General features: G+C 53.9%; 1 protein-coding gene across 3 annotated transcripts in view; it reads left to right on the top strand.

Moving 5' to 3' along the window:
- Positions 1-6919, top strand: part of Xpo6 (exportin 6) — a 138867-nt gene extending 131948 nt beyond the window's left edge. For 2 of the 3 annotated variants that reach the window (XM_004622903.2, XM_004622902.2), the window contains exons 21-24: positions 1277-1438; positions 2978-3076; positions 3182-3412; positions 6280-6919. In XM_004622903.2, coding sequence (XP_004622960.2) covers positions 1277-1438; positions 2978-3076; positions 3182-3412; positions 6280-6381 — 594 coding nt within the window. In that variant the 3' untranslated portion in view covers positions 6382-6919. Of the gene's footprint in view, positions 1-1276; positions 1439-2977; positions 3077-3181; positions 3441-6279 lie in introns of all 3 variants that reach the window. The other variant, XM_023717006.1, reaches the window with a different exon arrangement.
- Positions 6920-20803: the final 13884 nt, after the last annotated feature.

The following is a 20803-nucleotide window of genomic DNA, read 5'->3' as shown; positions in this document are numbered from 1 at the left end:
AGGGCTGCCGTGTCCCCTTCCCAACACTGCTTGGCATTGGGAAGAAGTGAAGTGTGAAGGGAAAAATTTTTTCAAAGTTAATTTGTTGTTTTAATAGTCTTTAAGTCTGTCATCCCTCCAACCCCCTCCCCCCAAGAAACAAGGCCTTTATCTTGGTATAGTCTTGTTAAAGTGCTCAGGTTAATTAGAGTAGTGTAGTCGTTGCAACTCTGACTGGTGAGGAAGGTCAGTCTCTTCTGGCATTGCTGAGTGCGTGTGTGGTTTTCTATGGCAGACACCATTACAAATATACTTTCCTGTTAAGCATTCGAGATCTCAAGGATGCAGGGCACATGCTTGGAAGCACTAGCGCAGTCTTTTCAGTATTATAGGAAAGCACCTTGTCCTCCTTGGAAAACAGATACTGGCATGACAGACTAGCCCAAGTGGAGTGTTTTGGTGATAGTTACATAAATAGGTGCCAACCCTTTTAGCCTGAGCTCAGGCTGAAACAAGTCCAGATGCTTTGCATCTTGAAACAGATTGGGCCCTGTTGAGCTTCCTGCCGTGGAACTTGTGACCTCAAGTGTCAATGCGATTCTAATCAGACAAAACCAGATTAAATATGTCTGTGCCTTACAAGTTTGAATTCTGTAGAGACGTCAGGAGTAGTGTGACATTCTCCAGTGATAGAGATTTTTGGTTAAGTTAGAAAATACACAGACCCTGCCCTCTTTGAGAAGCCTGGTTGCCAGCAAGGGAGGCAGCAGGCAACACTTCACATGGGGTGCTGCCCCCGTCGAGAAGCCTTCTGTAGTGTCTCTTCCTGTGGTCTCTCCGTGCTCTTTAAACTCTTTTTCTTTTAAGGTGTCCTACTGTCTTTAGACTGAGAGATTGTGTGAGACCAGTAAGTTGGCAGAGACAGCATTTTTATCCCGGGAAAGGGAACACAACCAGGAAGAAAAGACATCAGATGGCTGTTTTCTCAGCAGAAAATGCACATTCTTGTTGTTCTCCCATTCAGTGGTTCTTTTTCTTAGCATACAAAGCTTAGTACTTGCATCCCAGAAAGGGTCTAGGGACTGGCCTAGCTTGTGTCTCAGGAGTAGGCCCACTCTCTTTATGTGAGCCAGGGGGTTAGCACTTTCTGCACAGGAAGTGACAGGGGTGTGGGTGGATGCTGGCACCCTTCACTCTGTTCTCAGACTTCTAGGCTACGCTGGGCCCAGGCCATGAGTGGTTCCCGACGCTCCAAGAAGGGAGTGTGCAGATGTGTGTTATGTGTACATTTCCACAGCGTCCTTCCCCTGATGTGAAGGCTGAGCTGTTTGAACTCCTCTTCCGGATGCTCCACCACAACTGGCGCTACTTCTTCAAGTCCACTGTCCTGGCCAGCGTGCAGAGGGGAATTGCCGAGGAGCAGATGGAGAACGAGGCTCAGTTCAGTGCCATCATGCAGGTGAGGTGGATGAGCCGGTGAGGCTGCAGCGTGACCCAAGAGCAGAGACCGCCTTCTGCATGCTTCTGAGATGTGGTCTAAGTTTTCCAGCCAAGGCTTGAACTTGTGGTCCTCTTGGCTCAGCCTCCCAGAGTGGTGGGATATAGGTGCGTGCCACCATACTTAGCTCCTAGCAGTATTTTTTTTTTTTTTTTCTTTTGCGGTACCGGGGATTGAACTCAGGACCTTGTGCTTGCCAGGCAAGCCCTTATTCTACTGAGCCATCTCCCTGGCCTCCCTAGCAGTATTTTGAAAGATAACTCTGGCTCATACCTTGTTGAGAGAAGCGCTTCCTCATGGATCACTGCTCACTTTCAGACAGAGCTTCGCTAGGTTGCCCAGGCTAGCGTCTGCATCACTGCAGCCAGCTGTCCGTTCTCAGTGCATGCTTTTCCTGGTGAGGAACCCAGGCAGCTTCCTCCCTTCAGCTTCCCCACCAACACGCAGCATACACTTGAGTGCACACTTGTTCTTGTGTAGAAATACCTTCTGGAAAAGCACATGCCCTCCCTGGTCCTCCTGCCTTTTATTCTTCTTTGAAGGTTTGCTGTTGGAGTGATTTGGTGTCTGCTTCCCCTCCTCTCTCTCTTGTAACTCTGTTCCTGCTTTGAAGAATTCTTAGGCAGGACCCAGGGATATAACTCAATGGCGCAGTGCCTACCTGGCAAGTGCAAGGTCGTGAGTTTGATTCCTACCAAAAAACCCCAAAACAAAACAAAAGAATTATTAGGCAGAGTGAAGTTTGTTCCTCCACTCAGAACTGATAAAAGTCACTTTGGAGAGTAGTTACATAATCTGACATACTCACCCTATCCCTGAAGTACTGAAGCTTAAACCTAGAGAGCACTGAGCTATCTCCCTTATTTTTCATTCTGAGACAGGGTCTCATTAAGTTGGGAGTGTCTGACCCCCAGGAGCTTTCCTGCAGACCACTACTTCTGCTCTTCCTGGGCTCACTTTCTGTTGGAGCAGGATGGTTGATGTAGAGTGTGATTCACTTCACTCCCAAGCTAGTGACTTTCACGTTCAAGGATTCCAGAGCAGTTTACGGTTTTGTTGCTTAACCCCAAGGCCGAGGTGGAGACAGAGCCAGAGGATCTGTGCCCTATGAGACTGAGGATGCCATGGAGAGGGTGCTTCTGCAGGGGTTGGCTGGCTGGGGGACGCAAGCAGGCAAGCTTCAGCGTCCACTAAGATTGCTGAGGGATTTGACCACAGCTGTGGCCTTCTTAGTGGAAAGACCATGCGAACAGGTTCTAGCCATTGTCTTATAGAATACCCAGGACCAAGCTGCAAAGGGGGCTAAGTGAGGAGACGCAGGTGCTGAGACTCAGGTGTGTTGCAGATGCCTGACTGCTCAGGTTAGAAAGTCACGATGCAGTGCCTTTATCTGGACTGTAAAGGGAGAGGCTGCTCGGGCTGCGTCAGTTCTGCGGGTATAGTCTGGCTGGACCCGGGGGAGCCCAGGGCTGCTTATAAAATGGTAGTCTCATTTCGCAGGCTTTTGGACAGTCCTTTCTCCAGCCAGATATCCACCTTTTCAAACAAAACCTGTTCTACTTAGAGACTCTCAACACCAAGCAAAAGTTGTACCATAAGGTAAGTGCCCATCTCTTGGAGAGACACTACAGCCGGCACCCTGGGACCAGGGGCGGCCCCTGGGCTGTCAGCCTCACCCCTGCACTCCCCCTCCTCCGCCTGCAGAAGATCTTCCGGACCACCATGCTCTTCCAGTTTGTGAATGTGCTGCTCCAGGTCCTGGTTCACAAGTCCCATGACCTCCTGCAAGAGGAGATTGGCATCGCCATTTACAACATGGCCTCTGTCGACTTCGATGGCTTCTTTGCAGCCTTCCTTCCGGAGTTCCTGACCAGCTGTAATGGTGTAGATGCCAACCAGAAAAATGTGCTGGGGCGCAATTTCAAGATGGATCGGGTGAGGAGAGCAAGGCCAGGCTAAAATGGCAAGTGCGGCAGGCTCTGGATCCTGGATCTGTCCTCTGAGGGGCAGGCGGCCCCAGGGCACACCAGGCCTGTAGGCGTGGTCTCTTCCTACCCTGGTGGTCGTAGTGGCTTGTGTGGTGCTTGGATGGCCTGAGGCTGGGCTGGGCTGGGTTTGGAGTCTTTCCTCCTCTCTCAGCCTTGGCTTCTCTAGTGTGCAAGTACTTAGTTTTAGCTACTGCAGCCCCAGTCTCTGGCTTCAGCATCCATCTCCTGTATCCTGCAGGTGGGATATTTGCCTCATTTTCTTGTACTTAATTACTCCACCCCACTAGAGCACCCCTCATCTGGGCTCAGGGGTTTCTCTGTGGTGATGAAGCGCTGTAGGGCAAGCACTGTTTTTGTAGAAAGTCATATGTGTTGCTGATTTGCCCAAACTTGCAGGTCAGCAGAAAAGATAAATGTGTTGGAGCTTCAGCACTGCCTCCCCTGCCCTGCTAATGGTGGGCCCGGGTTGTCCATCCTTCCAGAGTTCTTTCCAGAGCAGATGCAGCCCAGGTTGGGCTAACATGCTGTCGGTTCAATGGCAGATTCTATGAGGTGCTCCCCCTCTGTCGCATGCTGCCTTGGGGCCAGGAGCTGGGCTGCTGATGACTCCAAGTGCACAAGTGCTGTCACTGCTGGGGTGTCTGGACCTGCAGGGCCCAGCCCCGCCTGCCCTCCTTACTCGCGCTCACCTGCCCTCCTGCTGTACCAGGTGTGGAGTCCCTTCTCTTTGGCCCCCAGACTCTCCCTGGAACTTTGCCGTAGAGTACGCCATGTTTTCCTTGGTCTCTTCACACGCACATGGTGGCCTTAAGGAATCTTAGGCTCACGTGTGTTCCCTGGTGCTCCTGACTTCCCTGCTCAGTAGCCCATGCTCAGCCCCTGCCAGATTGGGGTTCACCTTGGTCTTCCTGGGGTGCACCTGCCTTCTGCTCTCACTCACAGTAGACTCAGGAATGCTGTTTTTAAAGACCCAGACCTTACTTTCTTTTGTTGAGATCCTGTTCTTCCGAGGTGGAAATTCACTTCAGGTACTTTGATCATTTTTTTCTTCCTCTCCTTAGAGCTCACAACCTAGCATTTTAAGATCACTTTCTAATAACATCAGTATTAGTGAACTTCTTGACTTAAAAGCAGTGGCTTCCAGATGTACCTGTTAAAGACAGAGAAGGACTTGCATTCCGCTGAGAAATTCTGGCTTGCTGTTGAGAGCTGCTGACTTAAAGGACATCCTTTGGTTGACTTTTTTGAGGATGACCTAAAGGAATCCCACTTTCTAGACGCTCATTTGTTCTGTCTGTGTTTGGAGCTGGCTTCCTCGGCCCAGTGCCCCATGTGGGGTCCCAGCAGACACAGGCAACACACTGTCCTCTGTGGGCCGTGCTGGGCAAAGGCACTTCTGCATCCTGTCTTGGCCAAGCCGTCAGCAGCCCTCAGAAGTGTAGGTGCTGCTGCTTACTCCACTTCGCAGGAGACCTGGCTCCGAAGGTCAGTTACAGTGCTTAGAAGTGTTAGAGCCGGGAGCAGGCTTCAGGCCCGAGTGTTCTGTCCTATGTGGAGCCCAGCAGAGGGCCGACCTAGCCTGCTGGAGCCAGGGTCACAAGGTCCCCAAGCAGCTTCTTGGAGGAGCCACGCTGTGAACTGAGCTGTAGAGGAGCAGCTGTGAGCAGGGGAAGAGGGACAGGTGCAAGGGAGGAGAGCTGGACGTGCTTCAGCTCTGTCCTGAGTCCAGCCTTGTCACCCAGGTTTCTGGGGAATCACCCAGGCACCACTGGCCTGGGGAGGCAGCCAGGTCACTCAGTAGCAGTGCTTTGTTACGTTCCTTGCATGGACTTACACAGCAGGCTTCCCATAATTCTACGCTAGAGACAAAGGTCTCACAGTGGGACATGCAAGCATTCAGTGTTCCAGCTGTCAGGGTGCCCTTACTCCTGGCCTGGGTGCTTTCAGGCACTTGCTGCTGTTTGGGGCAGCCTGGAGCTGGTGTAGGAAGGATTCTACTGGGTGTGAGTGGTGTCATCCATTTGGCTGTGGTGCGGGGGTGGATGGCAGCTGAGCCCAGCCAGGCTGCTTCCTCTGTCTGTGCAACCTGTCAGTAGTGGTGGGACAGTGGCGAGGACCCCGTGGGCTGTTTGCTGCTTGCTACACTGCCTGGCACACTGGCCCTAGAAAAGTGCCTTACTTTTTTCTCATTGCCGGGACAAAATACCTGACTCAAAATTAAGGAAGGAGGGGCCAGGGAGATGGCTCAGTAGGATAAGCGCTTCACCGGCAAACTCAACGATCTGAGTTCGATCCCCAGTTCGGCAAAAAAAAAAAAAAAAAAAAAAAAAAAAATTAAGGAAGGAAAGGTTTATTTAGCTCACAGTTAGTAGAGGTTTCAGTCCATCCTCTTGGCTGGCTCCAAGGCAGAGCGGCACATAGGAGAGTGGCCCTCTGTCCATCATGACCAGTGGGTCGTGGTGATGGACAACAGCCAAGAGCAGAGGGAGAAGGAGCAGCAGCAGACTGGGGCAGCTCAGCCTCTCTCCTCTCTTTGTATTGTATGCAGATTACCCACCCCAGGGCGGGTGTAGCATTCACACCCATAATCCCAGCATTGGCTCAAGAATTAATTACAAACTCTAGAAGCTGCCCCATGACTGCATGAGGCTTTCGGGGGACAACTAGACACAAACCATAACAAGATGACCTGTCCTTGCCCTGTCAGGGCTCTGCTGCATACCACACCCTGGGCATTGAAGCAGTGGTGGGTGACTGGGCTGTTGGAGGGCAGGGGCTGCGGGGCAGGGCTTCAGCTGTGTCCCTGCCTTCTAGGACCTGCCCTCCTTCACCCAGAACGTGCACAGGCTGGTCAACGACCTGCGCTACTACCGACTCTGCAATGACAGCCTGCCCCCTGGCACTGTGAAGCTGTAGGCCTGCTGCCAAGGGACACGGACCGCTGCACAGTTACCACACCGCCTCCACATCCCCCCACAGGTGTCACCAGGCAAGTCTCCGCCAATCTTGGCAGTTCCAGCCCGGGCAGCGAGGCTGGCCTCTGCCTCTCCTCCACTGCCCCCTCCTGCCACCACCCAACAGAGCTGGCTTCAGGGTCCATCGCCGCACCGCCTGGAGTTCCCAGGGCATCTGGCGCGCGCGCCTGGGGAGGCGTCAGGAGTCCTGTGTGGCAGTCTGTGCAGATGCTGTGCGGATCAGTCATGGGCAGGAGCGCCAAGGACTGTTTACGACCGTGCCACCTTCTCACCATTCCACCTCCCCACCTCCCGGGCCCAGCTGGCCAGGAGAAACGTGATGTTGGGACTGTTTCTGCCGGGCCTCCCTGTCCCCTCCGATTGCCTTGAAGTCTCTGCTTTGCCAGGGATTTGCAAAGACTCGTGTTTTTGTTTTCTCATCATTCCATTGTGATACCAAGAAATGAAGCTTAATGAAAAATAAAATGCTTACCTTGTTATATAAACCTGGCTAGGGAGCTTCCTTCTGCCCAGAGTCCCATAAGGCGGTGAGAGACCAACCCAGGCAGAGTGGGGCGATGAGGGCCGCGGGGCACTCCAGGCAGGCATGCTGCAGGAGGGTGTACTGGTGGGCGCTCTGGCTATGCCCATCCTCTCCAGATGTGATGTGAGGGGCAGGCTTCCTACTGCATGTGTTCAGAGAAGGTGGAAGAGCTGGTCCCAGCAACAGTGACTTTGTAATGAGATACATCTACCCTACCTGCTTGACTGGGGGGCCCAAAGCTCTCCCCCAGTCCTGCTGCTCTGCACCACAAGCATGGGCTTCTTCCACCTTCGTGCACCTTCCCAAGGTGTCTTACCAGGAAGTCTCCCTCAGGAGACTGAAGTCTTTCTTGAGGCAGGGAAGGTGAGGTCCCTAGGGAGTTTACCCAGAGAGTGGAGGGAGGAAGGGAGGAGAAAGGGCTGTGTGTGGGGGAGCCAGGCAGTGCCCTGCCCTGTCGTTGGTGTGTGGAAAGAGTACTTGTCCTTGAGCTTTCCAGAGTAACAGATGCCAGGGTGACTGAGCAGGCCGAAGTGAGGTAGATACTGATGTGAATCTGTCTGGAAGAGAGTTGTTCACGTGAACCGTAGGGTGTGGTTTCTGAGAAGGAGAGAGGCGCTGGCTTTTGATAGAGCTGAGGAAGGGTCCACACTGGGGTTTTCCGGAGCTTTTGTAAGAATGGCTTTGCGGCAGGCCGTAGCAGCCAGCCAGGGGGTGTGTCTCTGTCTGCAGCTTCAGAGTTCTGAAAGGAGGAGATTGAAACGCTAATTGCTCTTCTGCAGAAAGGAATTAGCATCTGATTATTCCTAGTCTATAAATAATGCCTCACCTGCCTGCTGGGAAGGCTGGAGGCTGTGCTGAGACGGAGTTTCTGGAGGGCCTGAGGCTGAGGGGCCATGGGTGGGAGCCCCGCCCTGAGAAGGAACTGGGTAGAAGTTGGGGCAGTGAGGCCGGGCAGGCAGGAAGGTGCTCTGGGACAGAAGTTCCTGTTCTTTCTGCGCCCACTGGGCGACCCCCTCTGGGGCAGGGGGTGTCGGCTTCTAGCTTGTGTGGGTAGGCAGAGGCGTGGTGACCTGCAGGAGGGGCTCCTCGTGTGGGCATGTACCCCTGGGCTCTAGGCCATGCTGGAACTTCGGGTTCTGAGAATGAGGACAGGGAGGACAGAGAAGGGCAGTGGGGACATTTTGGCCCCTGGGCTGGGAACAGGTAATAGAATTGCCCTCACCAAGAGCCGTTACACAGTGTCCATGGATGGGGAGGCACCTCCCAGGAAGATGTCTGTCTCCTGGCTGGGACCCCCTCTTGCCCTACTTATGGTTGTAAAAAATTTATATCTGCCAGAGGCGCAGCTGCTAGCCTTGCTAGAAGGACCAGTGAAACCCTGATTGGCGCATTGTCCTTGCCTCTTGCGCACCTTTAGCAGAAGAGGGAATTTTTTGAAACAGCATTTGTTTTTCCCCTCCTAACTGTTGATAGTAGAACTCGAGCTAGGCAGAATACGCTTAAGATACAAAATCATCATCGAACCCTGCTCCCTGGAGAAAGGTACCAGGTTTATTATATTTTGGTGTGTTTTCTTTCCTCATCTTCATATAGGTATAGATATGCATGCTTTTGTGTTTTCCTTTTTTTTTTTTTTTTTTGTAGCATTGAGCTCCTGGCGCTTTTGAGGTCTCCTTATGTTTAGCATTTAACATATGACCGTTTCCGTGTGTTACTAAATACAGAATGCCTGCTGTGGCAAGTGGCATGTCATCCTGTGGATGTGCTGTTACCTGCAGTTTCTGTCCGGTACCAGTGGTGCTGTGGTGCAGGTCCATGTGTGTAAATCTGCAGGCTTGTGTTTTACTTCTCATAAGGTAAACTCTGACCCCCGGAAGTGCTGAGTCAAATGCTACAGCCTCTTGTGGGTACTGCTGGGGCCTGATTTCTGTTCTAAGAAGAACAGATGTTGTGGGCTCTGATGCTGCGGACGGTTTGAACAAAAACGTGTCCAGGCGACCATGGGGACCACTAGTTTGTGGTTCCTGGAGACTCAGAACGCCCACCGGGGGGTGCCAGGGTCTGCCCAGGCTTGAGGGCACCTGTGAGCCCTTCTACCCTTGTGCCCTCCCTGTGGGTCCTGGCTGCGGGGCAGCTGGGATGGGGCAGGGGAGCGGAGCAGGCGCTTCGTCCTCACTCCTCGGGCCTCGGCAGGAGAAGTGGGCTTGCTGGCCACTCGCTACCAGACTGTCCTAATAGGCAGGCGCTGGGGTGCACGAGGGGGGCTGGGATCAGTTGGATGCAGCCCGTGCGCCCGCGGAGTCCACGGCACACTGAGACCACATAAGATGGATGTGCAGCTGGGTACGGACCCCTGCACTGAGCTAGGGGCCTGGGCCTGCAGAGCCAGCGTGTGGGGCGCAGGCAGCTAGCGGTCCTCACTAATGGGCAGGTGGGTCTCCAAGGGGGCGGGAATCACCCGCAGTGTTGTGGGGACCTTGGTGGGATGACGGAACCGCACGCGGTGAGTAGAACGACATCCTCAGTAGTATTCTGGGGCAGCAGTTGTGCTGGGCTTTGTGTGTCCTGGTGATGGGGAAGGAAGTGCCTGGCTCTGTCACTGCCAATGCGCAGAGGGGGCCTAGCCAGCTGCCTTCTCCGCTGCAGCCGCACTGCCCAGTCTGCGCAGCACACTGGTGCCGCAGGCTGTGGGGTTCGTTTGAATGCCTTGCCTGCCTTGACCCCCCCTCCAGACAGCTCTTGGGCTTGCCTGGCGTCTTCAGTGGCTCTGCTCTGTGTGGCTGCCACATCCTCCCTGCTGCACCCCAAAAGTGCCACCTCCAACTTTGGTGTCTCCTGAACAGCCCTTCTTCCCCAAACGTGTACCCCTTGGCACTGGTGCCAAGGTCTCCCCCCTCCCCCCATGGAACCTGAAGGCAGGGCGTGGGTCTGTGTCCCCAGTACTTTGTGTAGGAATTAGCAGGGAGCACATGTTCCCCACCCCACCTCAAAGGTGAGTGTAGGAGAATTTGTCAGATTCATCCAAGTGTGCTGCTCCCCACAGGAAGCAGCGCGGGGTCATATGGAGGTGCCTTTGACTGATTCCCAGCACGACAAAGCCAGGGCTTTGGCGCCTGCTCAGCGTGTCTGGGGCCTTCCCTCTCAGGGCTCCTTGGGGACAGCTCTTAGCGCAGCTCTTCAGTGAAGGATTTCTTTAGCTCAAGGACTCGTTTTTCACCCTCCTCTTCTGTATCATTGGGAAACATCTTTTAAAAGCCTTATTAATTAATTGGCTCAGGGCCTCCCTTGGAGTTGGCAGGTGGCAAAGTTGATAGCAGACATGGGTCAGCCTGAGCCTCTGCGGGGGCCCTGAGGGTGGCAGTAGCTCTTCCAGGGTCAGAGTGGAGCACAAAGAGGTTGGGCCTTAGCGCTTAAAATGCACCATCAAGGAGTTCTGCATAGGTGGGCTTTTGGGCAACAGGTACATTTTCTTAGCTCCCCCACCCTCCTCTTCTGCGTGACAGTAATACCTTCATGTTCTTTGCAGATAAATAAAAGGGGGAAAGTAAGTGTCTTATTGTTGAGTGACGCTCAGTGGGTAGCCTGCAGGGCCTTTCTGTGTAGATGTCCACCCGTACGTCTCTGGCCTCCATGGGAAGAAGTGCGTGGTCCGTGCTTCTGCCTGCTCCAGAGGCCTCTGCGTGCACAGCGTGGGGGGCTCACGGCCCCAGAGGCCTGGCCGGGTCATGCTGAAGCCATAGCAGGACATGGGCAGGAGTGGATCATGCGGTTTTTTCCCTCCTTTTCCTGTGAGTATACAGATACATGTGCTTCACTGTTTGCTTTTCTGTAGCGCTGAGCTCCCGGCTCTCCTATAGTCTCCTTACACATTTAGCAATTTGTGACTTTCCGTGTGTTACTGAATACTCCAACAACATGCCTGTTGTGGCAAGCGGCATTTCATCATGTAGATATGCTGATGTCTGCAGTTTTTCTTCTATTACCAGCGATGCTGCAGTGACCCTCCGTATGCATAAATCTGCATGTTTTCCCTTTCTTCCCGTAAGCTAAATTCTGGCCCCTAGAACTGCTGGAAGTGGATTCAGTGGACTGTGGAGGGCAATAACCTGGTACCTGGTCTCTACCGGGATCTGGAGCCGCCCCGGAGGCTGGCAGAGTGGTCGGCCTCCCACACCCCTCTTCCCGCTCCAGTCCCTGTACTCGCACTGAGCTGGACAGTTCCTGAGCCCAGAGAGTTGTGGTGACCTTGCGTCCAGTCTCTGAAGGGCACTCAGCAGGGGTTCTGCTGGAGCCGCCTGTGTGCCGCACGCCAGTCTGGAGAAGCCAGGAGCTGGGGGAGGCATGGGGCTCCTCCTGCACCAGTGCTCCAGAGTGGGCCCTGCCGAAGACGGTCCCCTCCTCTGCCATGGAGGCTTGGCCTTCGGCAGCACCCCTACCCCACCTGAGGCTTCATTGCTTGCAGAGCAAATGAAGTCGGAAGCTCAAAGAAGGGAAGTGACTTCCTCAGGACCACGCAGCCACCTGGCCAACGTGGGCTCTGTCCTAGAGTCCACATCGGCTTTGTGCTGTTGGCGCTCCCTGGTCTGCCTCAGCCACGGGAAAGCCAAGGCCACTGTGACCTCCTTGGAGCATCAGGGCTCTATGTCTGCTCACATCAGTCATCCTTACCTCGTGTCCTGATGATGCAGGAGACAGCGTTTGTCACTGTTCCCAGTGAGCCAGAGGGACAGTGAGACCTGGGGGTTGCATGAGTTCCCAGAGCCACACAGCTAGAACATGTGGAGGCAAGAATCCAAGTGAGGTGGGAGGGTCCCAGCTTGTGCCCTTACTTCTGTGCCCAGGCAGGCGTGTGTGGCTGCCTTGCGCTGTTTGCTGGCCAGGATGCCCCGCCCGGGGTTCTGGAGCTGGGCCTGGCAAGCTGAGGGCTTGGGATCCAAATCCCTTTGCACCGCGGATTGGCCATGTCTGCTATGTCCCTGTCTTCGCAGGCCCTGTCCCCCTCTTCCCATCATGGGCCCCCTTCCTGGCACACAGTAGGGCTGCATGCCCAGTTGGTCTTCTTTGGGTTTGTGAGGGACCAGACAGGGAGGCACCCAGGCCCAAGGCTAATGAATGGGGCTCTTCTGTGGCCAGGGTTGTGCTCTCCCTGGGAGGGTGGCTGTAGGTGACCTTCTCCTACCTTGGTTTGGGGACTTGGGTGGTGGTCCCGCTCTGGGTCCTTCTATGGACACCAGCTATTTCTTCCCACTCTGTTCTACAACAGGCGCTAGACCTAGAACACATGGTGTCTGCCCTCAAGAAAGGAAGGAGCCATGGGCCTCTGTGTGTGTGTGTGTGTGTGTGTGTGCGCGCGTGCACGTGAGTGTATAGCTCCTGCCACGAAGTGGGTCCTGACTGGGCGCAGGTGGTACAGAAAACACTGATGTCTATAACCAATCTCATCCTGCTTTGGAAAAACCAATGGTGGGAAAAATTCTTTTGAATAGAAATTTCTGATTATATAATTCGTTTTGTGCAGGACTTTTTTAAAATCAGTAAAGTAGAGGAGAATAAACACAGAAATTGAGCAGATTCAGAATAGTAGTGAAAATGGCTTTACCCAGTGTAACTGTTTCCATGACTGTAACAAGGACCTAGAGCCTGGCCGCAGGTGCCCAGTGGGTAACGCAGGATGAGGCTGGCATCTCTGCCTCTGTGTGGCATCTGTCCCCCTTTCCGCATTAGAACTTCGGGCCAGATCCCTGTTCAGCTCTGCACGTGAACACGCTGGTCACTTACGGATGTGAACACTGCTGGTAATCCCAGCTGTCCGCTCAGAGTTCCCTGACCATTCATGCCTCTTCAAGACTGTACCCAGGCGGCTTCAGGATCTGCAGGGGTGTTGCAGGGCTTTTACACAGTCCTATTCCAAGACCCCCCCTGGAGGGACACTGGAAGTCTCTAATCCTTGTCCTAAATCTGCAGCGACCTTGGCCTCCAGAGCCTGCAGCACAGCCCTCTGCACAGGGGGTGACCCCCCCCCCCGCCCACCCCAGGCAGGAGCACTTCCTCCAGGTGACTGGACAGCTCTTCAGGAGACCTGGCCTGAGATACGGGCACCTGAGACCCAGATGCCGTACGCTGCCGGCTGTGCAGAACCCCGCTTGTATTCAAAGCTGCTGTCAGCCCTAGAAGATGGCTCTCGGTGGCCAATGCTCCCTGTCTTGCCCTGTGCCACCACTCCCTCTTTTTTTTAAAGATTTTTCCAGCTTTATTAAGGTATAATTAACAAAAATGGCATATATTTATGGCATATAATGTACTGTGACATGAGTAACTGATGAAGTAAATCAAGCTAACGTCGGTCACCTGCGTGTGTGCGTGTGCGTGTGGAAGTGCACATGCGTGCTTGTGCTTACTCATCTTGATTGGCATTTTGGGACAGGTGGCCAAAGATCCACGTTTTGCCCTAAAGCTCCAGTAACAACTTCTGAATATCATTTAATTTTTAAGATTCATAAAATTAATCCCAGTTCTCAGGGAGGCTGAGGCCAAAAGATTGAGTTCCCCAGAACTGGGTCACTTAGCAAAACACTCAAATTTTTTAAAAACTGAAAAGAGAAAAAGGCTGGAATTATAGTCATGTATATAAGCGGAAGGCCCTGGGTTCACTCCCCAGCACTACCCGCTCCCAGGAGAGTAAAGTGAAGGAAAAGCTTGTCAGTGTGGTGGCTGGACTGTACCCATAGGAAAACTCCTCGGTCACTTCAAAATAAAAGATAAGGGATAAACAAAGGCAAAAGTACAGTGAAAAATATGAAAGGGCTGTCCGTAATCCTACTTTGGAAAATACTCTTTATTATTTTGAGACACTGTACAAGTAATTAGATTTTCAGCATAAGACAAAAGATACGTAAATGCAAAATTTAAGTCAATACAGTCTCACCTTGTGCTAGCTCGCGGGTTGCTTTCTGGCCTCGGTCTTGGGGAGGAGCGGCAGGCCGCTGGACCGGGTGGCATAGCCAGGGGTGGTCGTGCGCTCCTGGGTTTGGGTTTCTGTTTGCTGTTGTGTATTTGATTAAGCTCTTCTGCTGAGCAGAAGCAGTGAGCAGGACTCCCTTTCTAACTGGGGTGCCCTGGGTGTCCTGCCAGAAGCAGGCAGGCAGGCAGACTGTACCCTCTTCCCTTTGGAGTTTGTTGTGAGCTGCTCTAGCCAGGTTCCAGGAGTCCTCATCGTTCAAGGGCATGCCCTCCTGTCAGCTTGCTGGCTAACTCACCAGATGGAACAGCAAACAGAAACACCAAAGCCGGGGATTTGGAGGTATTGCTGGGCGAGTGCTCTAACACTGAGCTGCACCCCCACCTCACAGTGTGACCTTTTAAAAATATGAGCACTCTCACGTGACCTCCAGAGACCACAGGGCCAAGGAGTCCCGGGGCTGGGTGGCTCCTGGCACCAGGAGCGTGCTGGCCTTCCTGGGGACATCACCACTGCTGCCTCCCAGCCCCAACGGGCTCCTCCGCAACTCCCATCTTCCTGTGATGGGCTCCTCTAGGCTGAAGTGAAGAAGGCCACACCACGGTTCCTGCAGGCTGGTCTTGCAGGTGGGGGGCGCCTGCAGAGGACAGTTCTGAAGATGTGTGAAGTCTGCAGATAAAGGCCGGCCCTGCAGCCAGGGAAGCCCTGTGCAGATGGGCGGTCCCCGTATAGTCAGGGTAAGGTCTTCTGGGGACAGGGCCTGAGCCCCCTGGCCCTGAGATGGCTGTTTTCTCTTCTGTGGCCCTCACTGTGGCTCGGTCTTTTGTCCATGTCAGGCATCTGTCCTGCCTCTCGGCTCTGGGGCCGTCTGTGATGCCCTCCTCTAGGGCCCACCAGGTCAGAGGGCGCTGAGAAGGCGGTCCGTGCTGGTGCTCTCAGACACTTGGCCCCACAGCCGCCCCTTCAGAAACCTCAGGCAGGAAATGCCACCTGTGCCAGGGTTCCCAAGTTGGCCCTCGGCTCTAAGAGTTGAACTCCAGCCACAGAATGATCTGATTCTCCGTCTCTCCATGCCAGAGAGAGCTCCTCCCAAAAAGGGGGGATCTCTTGGTGTACCCCTTTGAAATAACACAGGTCCCCTTCAGGACAGGAGATGGGGCATTCTCCAAGGACAAAATCAGCTGCTGATCCCCTAAACACGAGGGCATCCTTGGGCCCCAGTGGGAAGCTACCAGCCGCTGGGTCACCCCAGCAATGCCATTAGAGCTCTGCCTGTGCTTCTGCGGGTGGGCTCTTAGGTCCTCACTATTCCCAAGCTGAAGCGCCTTTCCTGTGTTCTTAGGGTTTTGCTGCATATTTGCGCTGCTACACCAGTAATTCATTGCTACTGGTACTCACATCCCGAGCCCCTTATTTGGGGCAGGATTTCGCCAAGTTGCCTAGGCTGAGCCACAAGTTGGAGTCCTGCTGCCTGAGCCTCCTGGAGTGCTGGGGGTGCAGGCCTGCTCCACCATGCCCCACTTGCCTTTGTTTGGATTTCCACCATCACAGGCCAGTCTCCATGTGTGCCCTGCGCCATCTCACCTGGCGTTGGAACTGTGGCTGGCTTGGGCCAGTAGCGTAAGGGCAGTTTGATAGGGATCAGTTCTGAGCCTCGCCCTTTAGAGGCCCTGAGCTAGTCTGCTTCCACTTCCGTCGTCATGAGAACAGTGTGCCTAACAAGCCCACTGGGTCCAGGAGGAGGGCAAAGGACACATGGAGAGACCTGAGCCACTCCATCCAGGCCACCGTCCTCATCATACTCACCATCGTGCTCCGAGGACTTGACCGAGGCTTTTCTCTTGTAGGGGCTTCAGGATGGGTCCGCGTGTCTTCCAGCTCGGACTGTGTCCAGCCTGCAAGATGTCACTTGCACTTCCTTCCTAGTACCCTAGTCTTTTTCTACGTTTCTGCTGTGGTTTGAATGTGTCCCCCGAAGTTCATGTGTTGGAAACTCCAACGTCCCCCCATGCAACGTCCCCCCATGCAATGGTGGCAAGAGGTGGAACCTCTACCATGAGGCTAGCTCGTGAGGACTTCGCTGGTGAATGCATTCATGCCCGATCGATAGCAGGAGAAACAGCTTTGCTATCAGGAAAGCAGGTTTGTTAGCTGGGCGTGGTGGCATGCGCCTATTATTCCAACAGATTGCAAGTTCCAGCCCTGCCTGGGTGCTTGGGGAATTTAATGAGACTCACAATAAAAAATGAAAAAGGGCTGGGGATATAACTCAGAGCGAAGGCCTTAATTTCATTCTCCAGTACCACCCAAACCCCCTACCAATGAGCCAACCTCGTCCCCTCTTAAGCTTCTTGCCCTTCTCCCGTGCTCTGGGCCTGATGCCAACCCTTGGGGCTCTGAGTACCCAACTGGCTTCCAGAGAGGGAGGCAGAAATCTCTGTTCCTTGTCATGACTAAGGTGCCCATTTCTGTAGAATGTGGGGTACCTGACAACTACTGTCCTTGCCTTTGGGCCTTAGCAGTCATGCAAGGACCAGGCAGGAAAGAATCCCCCTGGGGGACCTGTTACCTGGGCATTATCTTAGCTTTCATAGTCAGCAAGATCACACTACAGTGAGTACTTTACAGATGGGGACACTGAGGTCTGCAGATGGCAAATGACCTTCCCAGGGCCTTACGTCATGGAGCCAGGCAGGATCCCAACACACCATGGCCCGTGGTCACATGCGCTACGTCCCGCCATCCTCTCAGGGTTTGTAGCTGGGCCAGGGAAAAGCAGCCCTTGCTGGCTGCTCCTGGTGTCTGAGCTGGGCCAAGCCGGAGATTCTGCGAGCTGCTCCAAGGGCTCCTGTGCACCCCCTGCCGCTGGGGGGAAGAGCAGCTGCTTCTGAGGTGGACCCCCCAGGTCAGAACCAGGTGCTTTGTGTCAGCAGCCCACAGAGCTGGGCCTGGTGCTGGGCTCCCTGGCTGCCCCCCCTTCCTTAGTTTTTCCTCTGATGGAAATTCAGTGAGAGTCACTTCATCCTGGGCTCCAGGGGCAGAAAGGCAACCTGTCCCCCAAATCTCCAGTATACTAGAGATAGCAGTCGCCCTTGAGTTTGTCCATCTATTCCTGTTCCTATTCTAAATACTTGAGGCTGAGTATAAAGGAGAGAGGTGTACTGAGCTCAGTTTTTTTGTTTTTGTTTTTTTCTTTCTTTTTTTTTTTTTGGTGGAACTGGGGATTAAACTTGGATCCTTGCGCTTGCCAGGGAAGCACTTATTCCACTGAGCCATTTCCCCAGCCCCTGAGCTCACAGTTTTAAGCACTGGCTCTGGAGCATCACATCAGCAGGGGTGGTATCATGGCAGGAATGTGTGAGAGAGGTCATGTGTCAAGACAGAGTCCGGAGGGGCTGGAGAGATAGTTAGGTGGTCTAAACACCTGCCTGGTAAGCGCAGTGACCCAGGTTCAATCCCTGGCACCACATACCTGGCTGGCTCCAGAACCCCAGGCATGCTGTGCAGGCCCCAAAACTGGGCATGGTGGTGCACACCTGTAATCCCAGTGTTGGGGAGGCTGAGACAGGAGGGTCACTATGAGCCTGAACTGTGTAGGGAGACTAAATAAATAAATATTTATAAACAGCAAGACAGAGGCCAGAGAGGGGCTGGGACAAATCAGTCCTGCTTCTGAAGCACCCTGCTCCTGAGAACTGGCATTGATTGATTCCTTCCCAGGGTGATGCTGCCGCTGGGCCTCACCTCACCCCCTCTAACTTCAGCACACTGGGCCCCAACATGCGGACCCGTGAACAGCCACGGTCCTTTCAGACCATGTCAATGCCAGTGAAGGATTTTGGCCACAGTGTTGGCCACATCTCAGAGTGGCCAGGGAAGCCCCTTTGCGGAGGCAGCCAGATGGAGACCCAGATGAGCAGTTCAGGCCAGAAGACTGACGGGGCCAAGGCCCTGGGGCGGGGTGTGTTTGAGAGCAGAAGGCCAGCATAGCTAGGACGTGTGTATGGGGGAGGGGAGGTCAATTTTTATTTCATTGTTTAAATTTGTACATGTATTAATTGATAGGAATTGGAAAAGAACAGAAATCCAGAGGACTGGCACCTCTCCCACAGGGGGCTGGGGCTGAGGTCTCGCCCTGGCCGCCTCGGGGAACAGCTCTCGGCTTTTCCCTTCAGCGTGTGCTAGGGCTTTGAACCCTCCGGCCCTGGGTTCAGGCAGTTTCCAAGCCCTGCTGCTCCTCAGGCCCACACACAGCAGCAGGCAGGTCCGGGCTGAGGGGCCGTGCCGGCGCTGGTCCATGGGGCATGGGCTGCACACACTTTTCCAGTAGAAGGGATATAACCCAAGTGTTGTACACTGAGCTCCATCTCCAGCCCTTTTTGGGTTTTCTTAGACTTTGAGACCGACAGAATCCTGCCCCCGCCTCCCAGGGTGTTAGGTTGCAGGCCTACCTGCATCACGCACACATTTCTGCCAAATGCCCTCCGTGTGTGGGCCCTGAGTTTTGGGGATTTTATGGAGGCTCAAATATACTGCTGGCTAGAGGGGTGGTCAGCTTAAGGTTGGGACTAGAGATGGGACAGAACGGTAACCTCTTTGGTTCCTCTGGCAACTAGGTCCACCCTGAAGACCACTGGGGTCTTAAAGGGTTTCCTCTTGATAATGGACGCACTCCTATCACCAGGGATATCCCCAGAGTAGCATCCTGGGGTCACAGACCAACTATTAGAACAAAGAGCTCGCTAACTACCCCCATTTACAAGGGTTTTGGTCAAGACCTGGGGCAGAGACCAGTGACAGTCTTACTGTCTGGCAGCATCCCAGGCGTAATCACAGGAGTTCCCGGTTTGGGTTGTCAAGGGCCACTATGTGTGCTCGTAGCGGGAGCCTCATAGACAGGCACCCTGACATGTGATGCCCACCCCTGTTCAATTAAAACAGGGTCACTTTATTTATGGTCACTGAAATTTGTGGAAGGGGTGGGGAACATGAGAGGTGGCAGCTGGATGCGCTAGTCTTGGGGCATAGAGATGGACAGAAGCCGTTTGCCAACCGAACCCCTGAGACTCTTAGTTACTGTTCTCTCGTTGCGGGGACAAATACCTGACCCCCAAAATGAAGGAAGGAAAGGTTTATTTAGCTCACAGTTACTGGAGGTTTCAGTCCATATTCAGCTGGGTCCAATGCAGAGCAGAGCATAGCAGAGGGCAGCCTTTCATGGCGGCGACAAAGAGCAAGACCACGAGGGAGAGGTAACAGCGGCTCAAGCAGAGGGCCTCTCTTCCCACCTTACATTGTAATGCACAGCACCTGCCCCAGAGCACAGTAATCAGTCACTAACTCCAGAAGCCACCCCAAGACTGCATGAGGCCTGAGGGGGACACCTAGACACAAACCCTTACAGAATGAAACCCCTGGGGTGCTGGGGCTGTAAACAGCCTCCGGAGGACACCTCACCTGTCTTCAGTCCTAGCAGGCACGGGTGTGTTCCTGCTAGGGGCCTGGCCGGGGATGTGTTCCCGGGTCTTCCATGCTAGCCAGTGCTGTGGTACGAAAGCACGGATGAAGGAGACAAGAAGCAGCTGTGGCTACTTCCTGTATGGAACCGGATGTGGTGAACTGTGGGTGTGGTGAGGTGAGGACGGATCCTGGGGCCAGGAGCCTCGGGCTCTCTGGAGGGCAGCTGGCCAAAATGCCAACACGGAGGAGGCCAACTCCAGCGATGCCAGGATTGGGTCAGGAATATAAATGGCCACAGCTGGTCTGAAGTAATACAACAGGGCCCCGTGGGAACTGTGGCAAACAGGGAGGCCGTCTCTTGTCGACAGCCCTTACTCCGCCCCAACCAGTGCTGAGAGCGCAGGCCTGGTGAGGGTGGAGGTCTAGATCATGCCTGAGACGAGGGAGGACCCAACTGTTTGTATGAAATCTTCCCATTAAAGGGCTTGGGTGTCAAGTTCAGTGGTAGAGTAGATTCAGCGCATACAAGGCCCTGGGTGTGACTCAGCATCACACACACACACACACACACACACACACACACACCCCAGCTCTGCACAAATATAGAAAGAGAAATTAAGCCAGGCGTTTGCTACATGTCACATGGGCATGGTTTGGTCTGTGCTGCAGATGGTTCAGGTGGGTAAGGTCACCACACAGCTAGGAGTGGCCAAACTGGGTGTGGGGGGCCCACCACTGTCTTCCAAGTGGTGGCTTTGGGTGACCCCAGAACCAAGGGCAGTGGCTCAGAGGGTCTTTCTGCAGCCAGACTCTAGCACCAGTCCAGATTTGGACTCTGGGGCTAGGGACATAGCTCAGTAGAATAAACACTTGCGTGGCAAGCGCAAGGCCCTGAGTTCAATCCCCAGTACCGCAAAAACAAACAAACAAACAGATTTGGACTCTGCTTCTAGCCCATCCCCTTCCCGAGAGTGTTGATTCAGAGAATTCTGGAGACCAGGGCACAGTGCGTGGAGTGCAGACCTTGGAAATACTACTTGTTAGCTTCTTGAGGCAAGGGTGATGTTTAGAATAGATGTGGCCACCACATGTGTGTCAGTCAGCTTTCCATTACTGTAACAAAATGCCTGAGATAATTAACCTGAAAAGAGGTCAGGCTTATTTTAGCTCCTGATTTGGAGGTGTCAGTACCTGGTCTGAGGCCCCGCTGCTCTGGACCTGTGTGGGACAGCGCAGCATAGCGGGAGTGCGTGGATCAAGCTGCCCGGAGGGAGTTTCCCAGCATTCTCTTTGAGGCCTTGGTGCCCAGGGACCTTAGACCTCCCGCTTGGCCTCACACCCCAAAGGTTCTACTTCTCAACAGCATCCATCCAGGGCCTTTAGCTCTCAGACCTTCGGGGGACATTCCTGGTCCCCGCACAG

This window comes from Octodon degus, unplaced genomic scaffold (genome assembly GCF_000260255.1).
Source record: "Octodon degus isolate 3935 unplaced genomic scaffold, OctDeg1.0 scaffold00001, whole genome shotgun sequence".
NCBI classification, from domain to species: Eukaryota; Metazoa; Chordata; class Mammalia; order Rodentia; family Octodontidae; genus Octodon; species Octodon degus.
The sequence above is the reverse complement of the archived record's forward strand: the minus strand, read 5'-3'. Positions and strand labels throughout refer to the sequence as shown.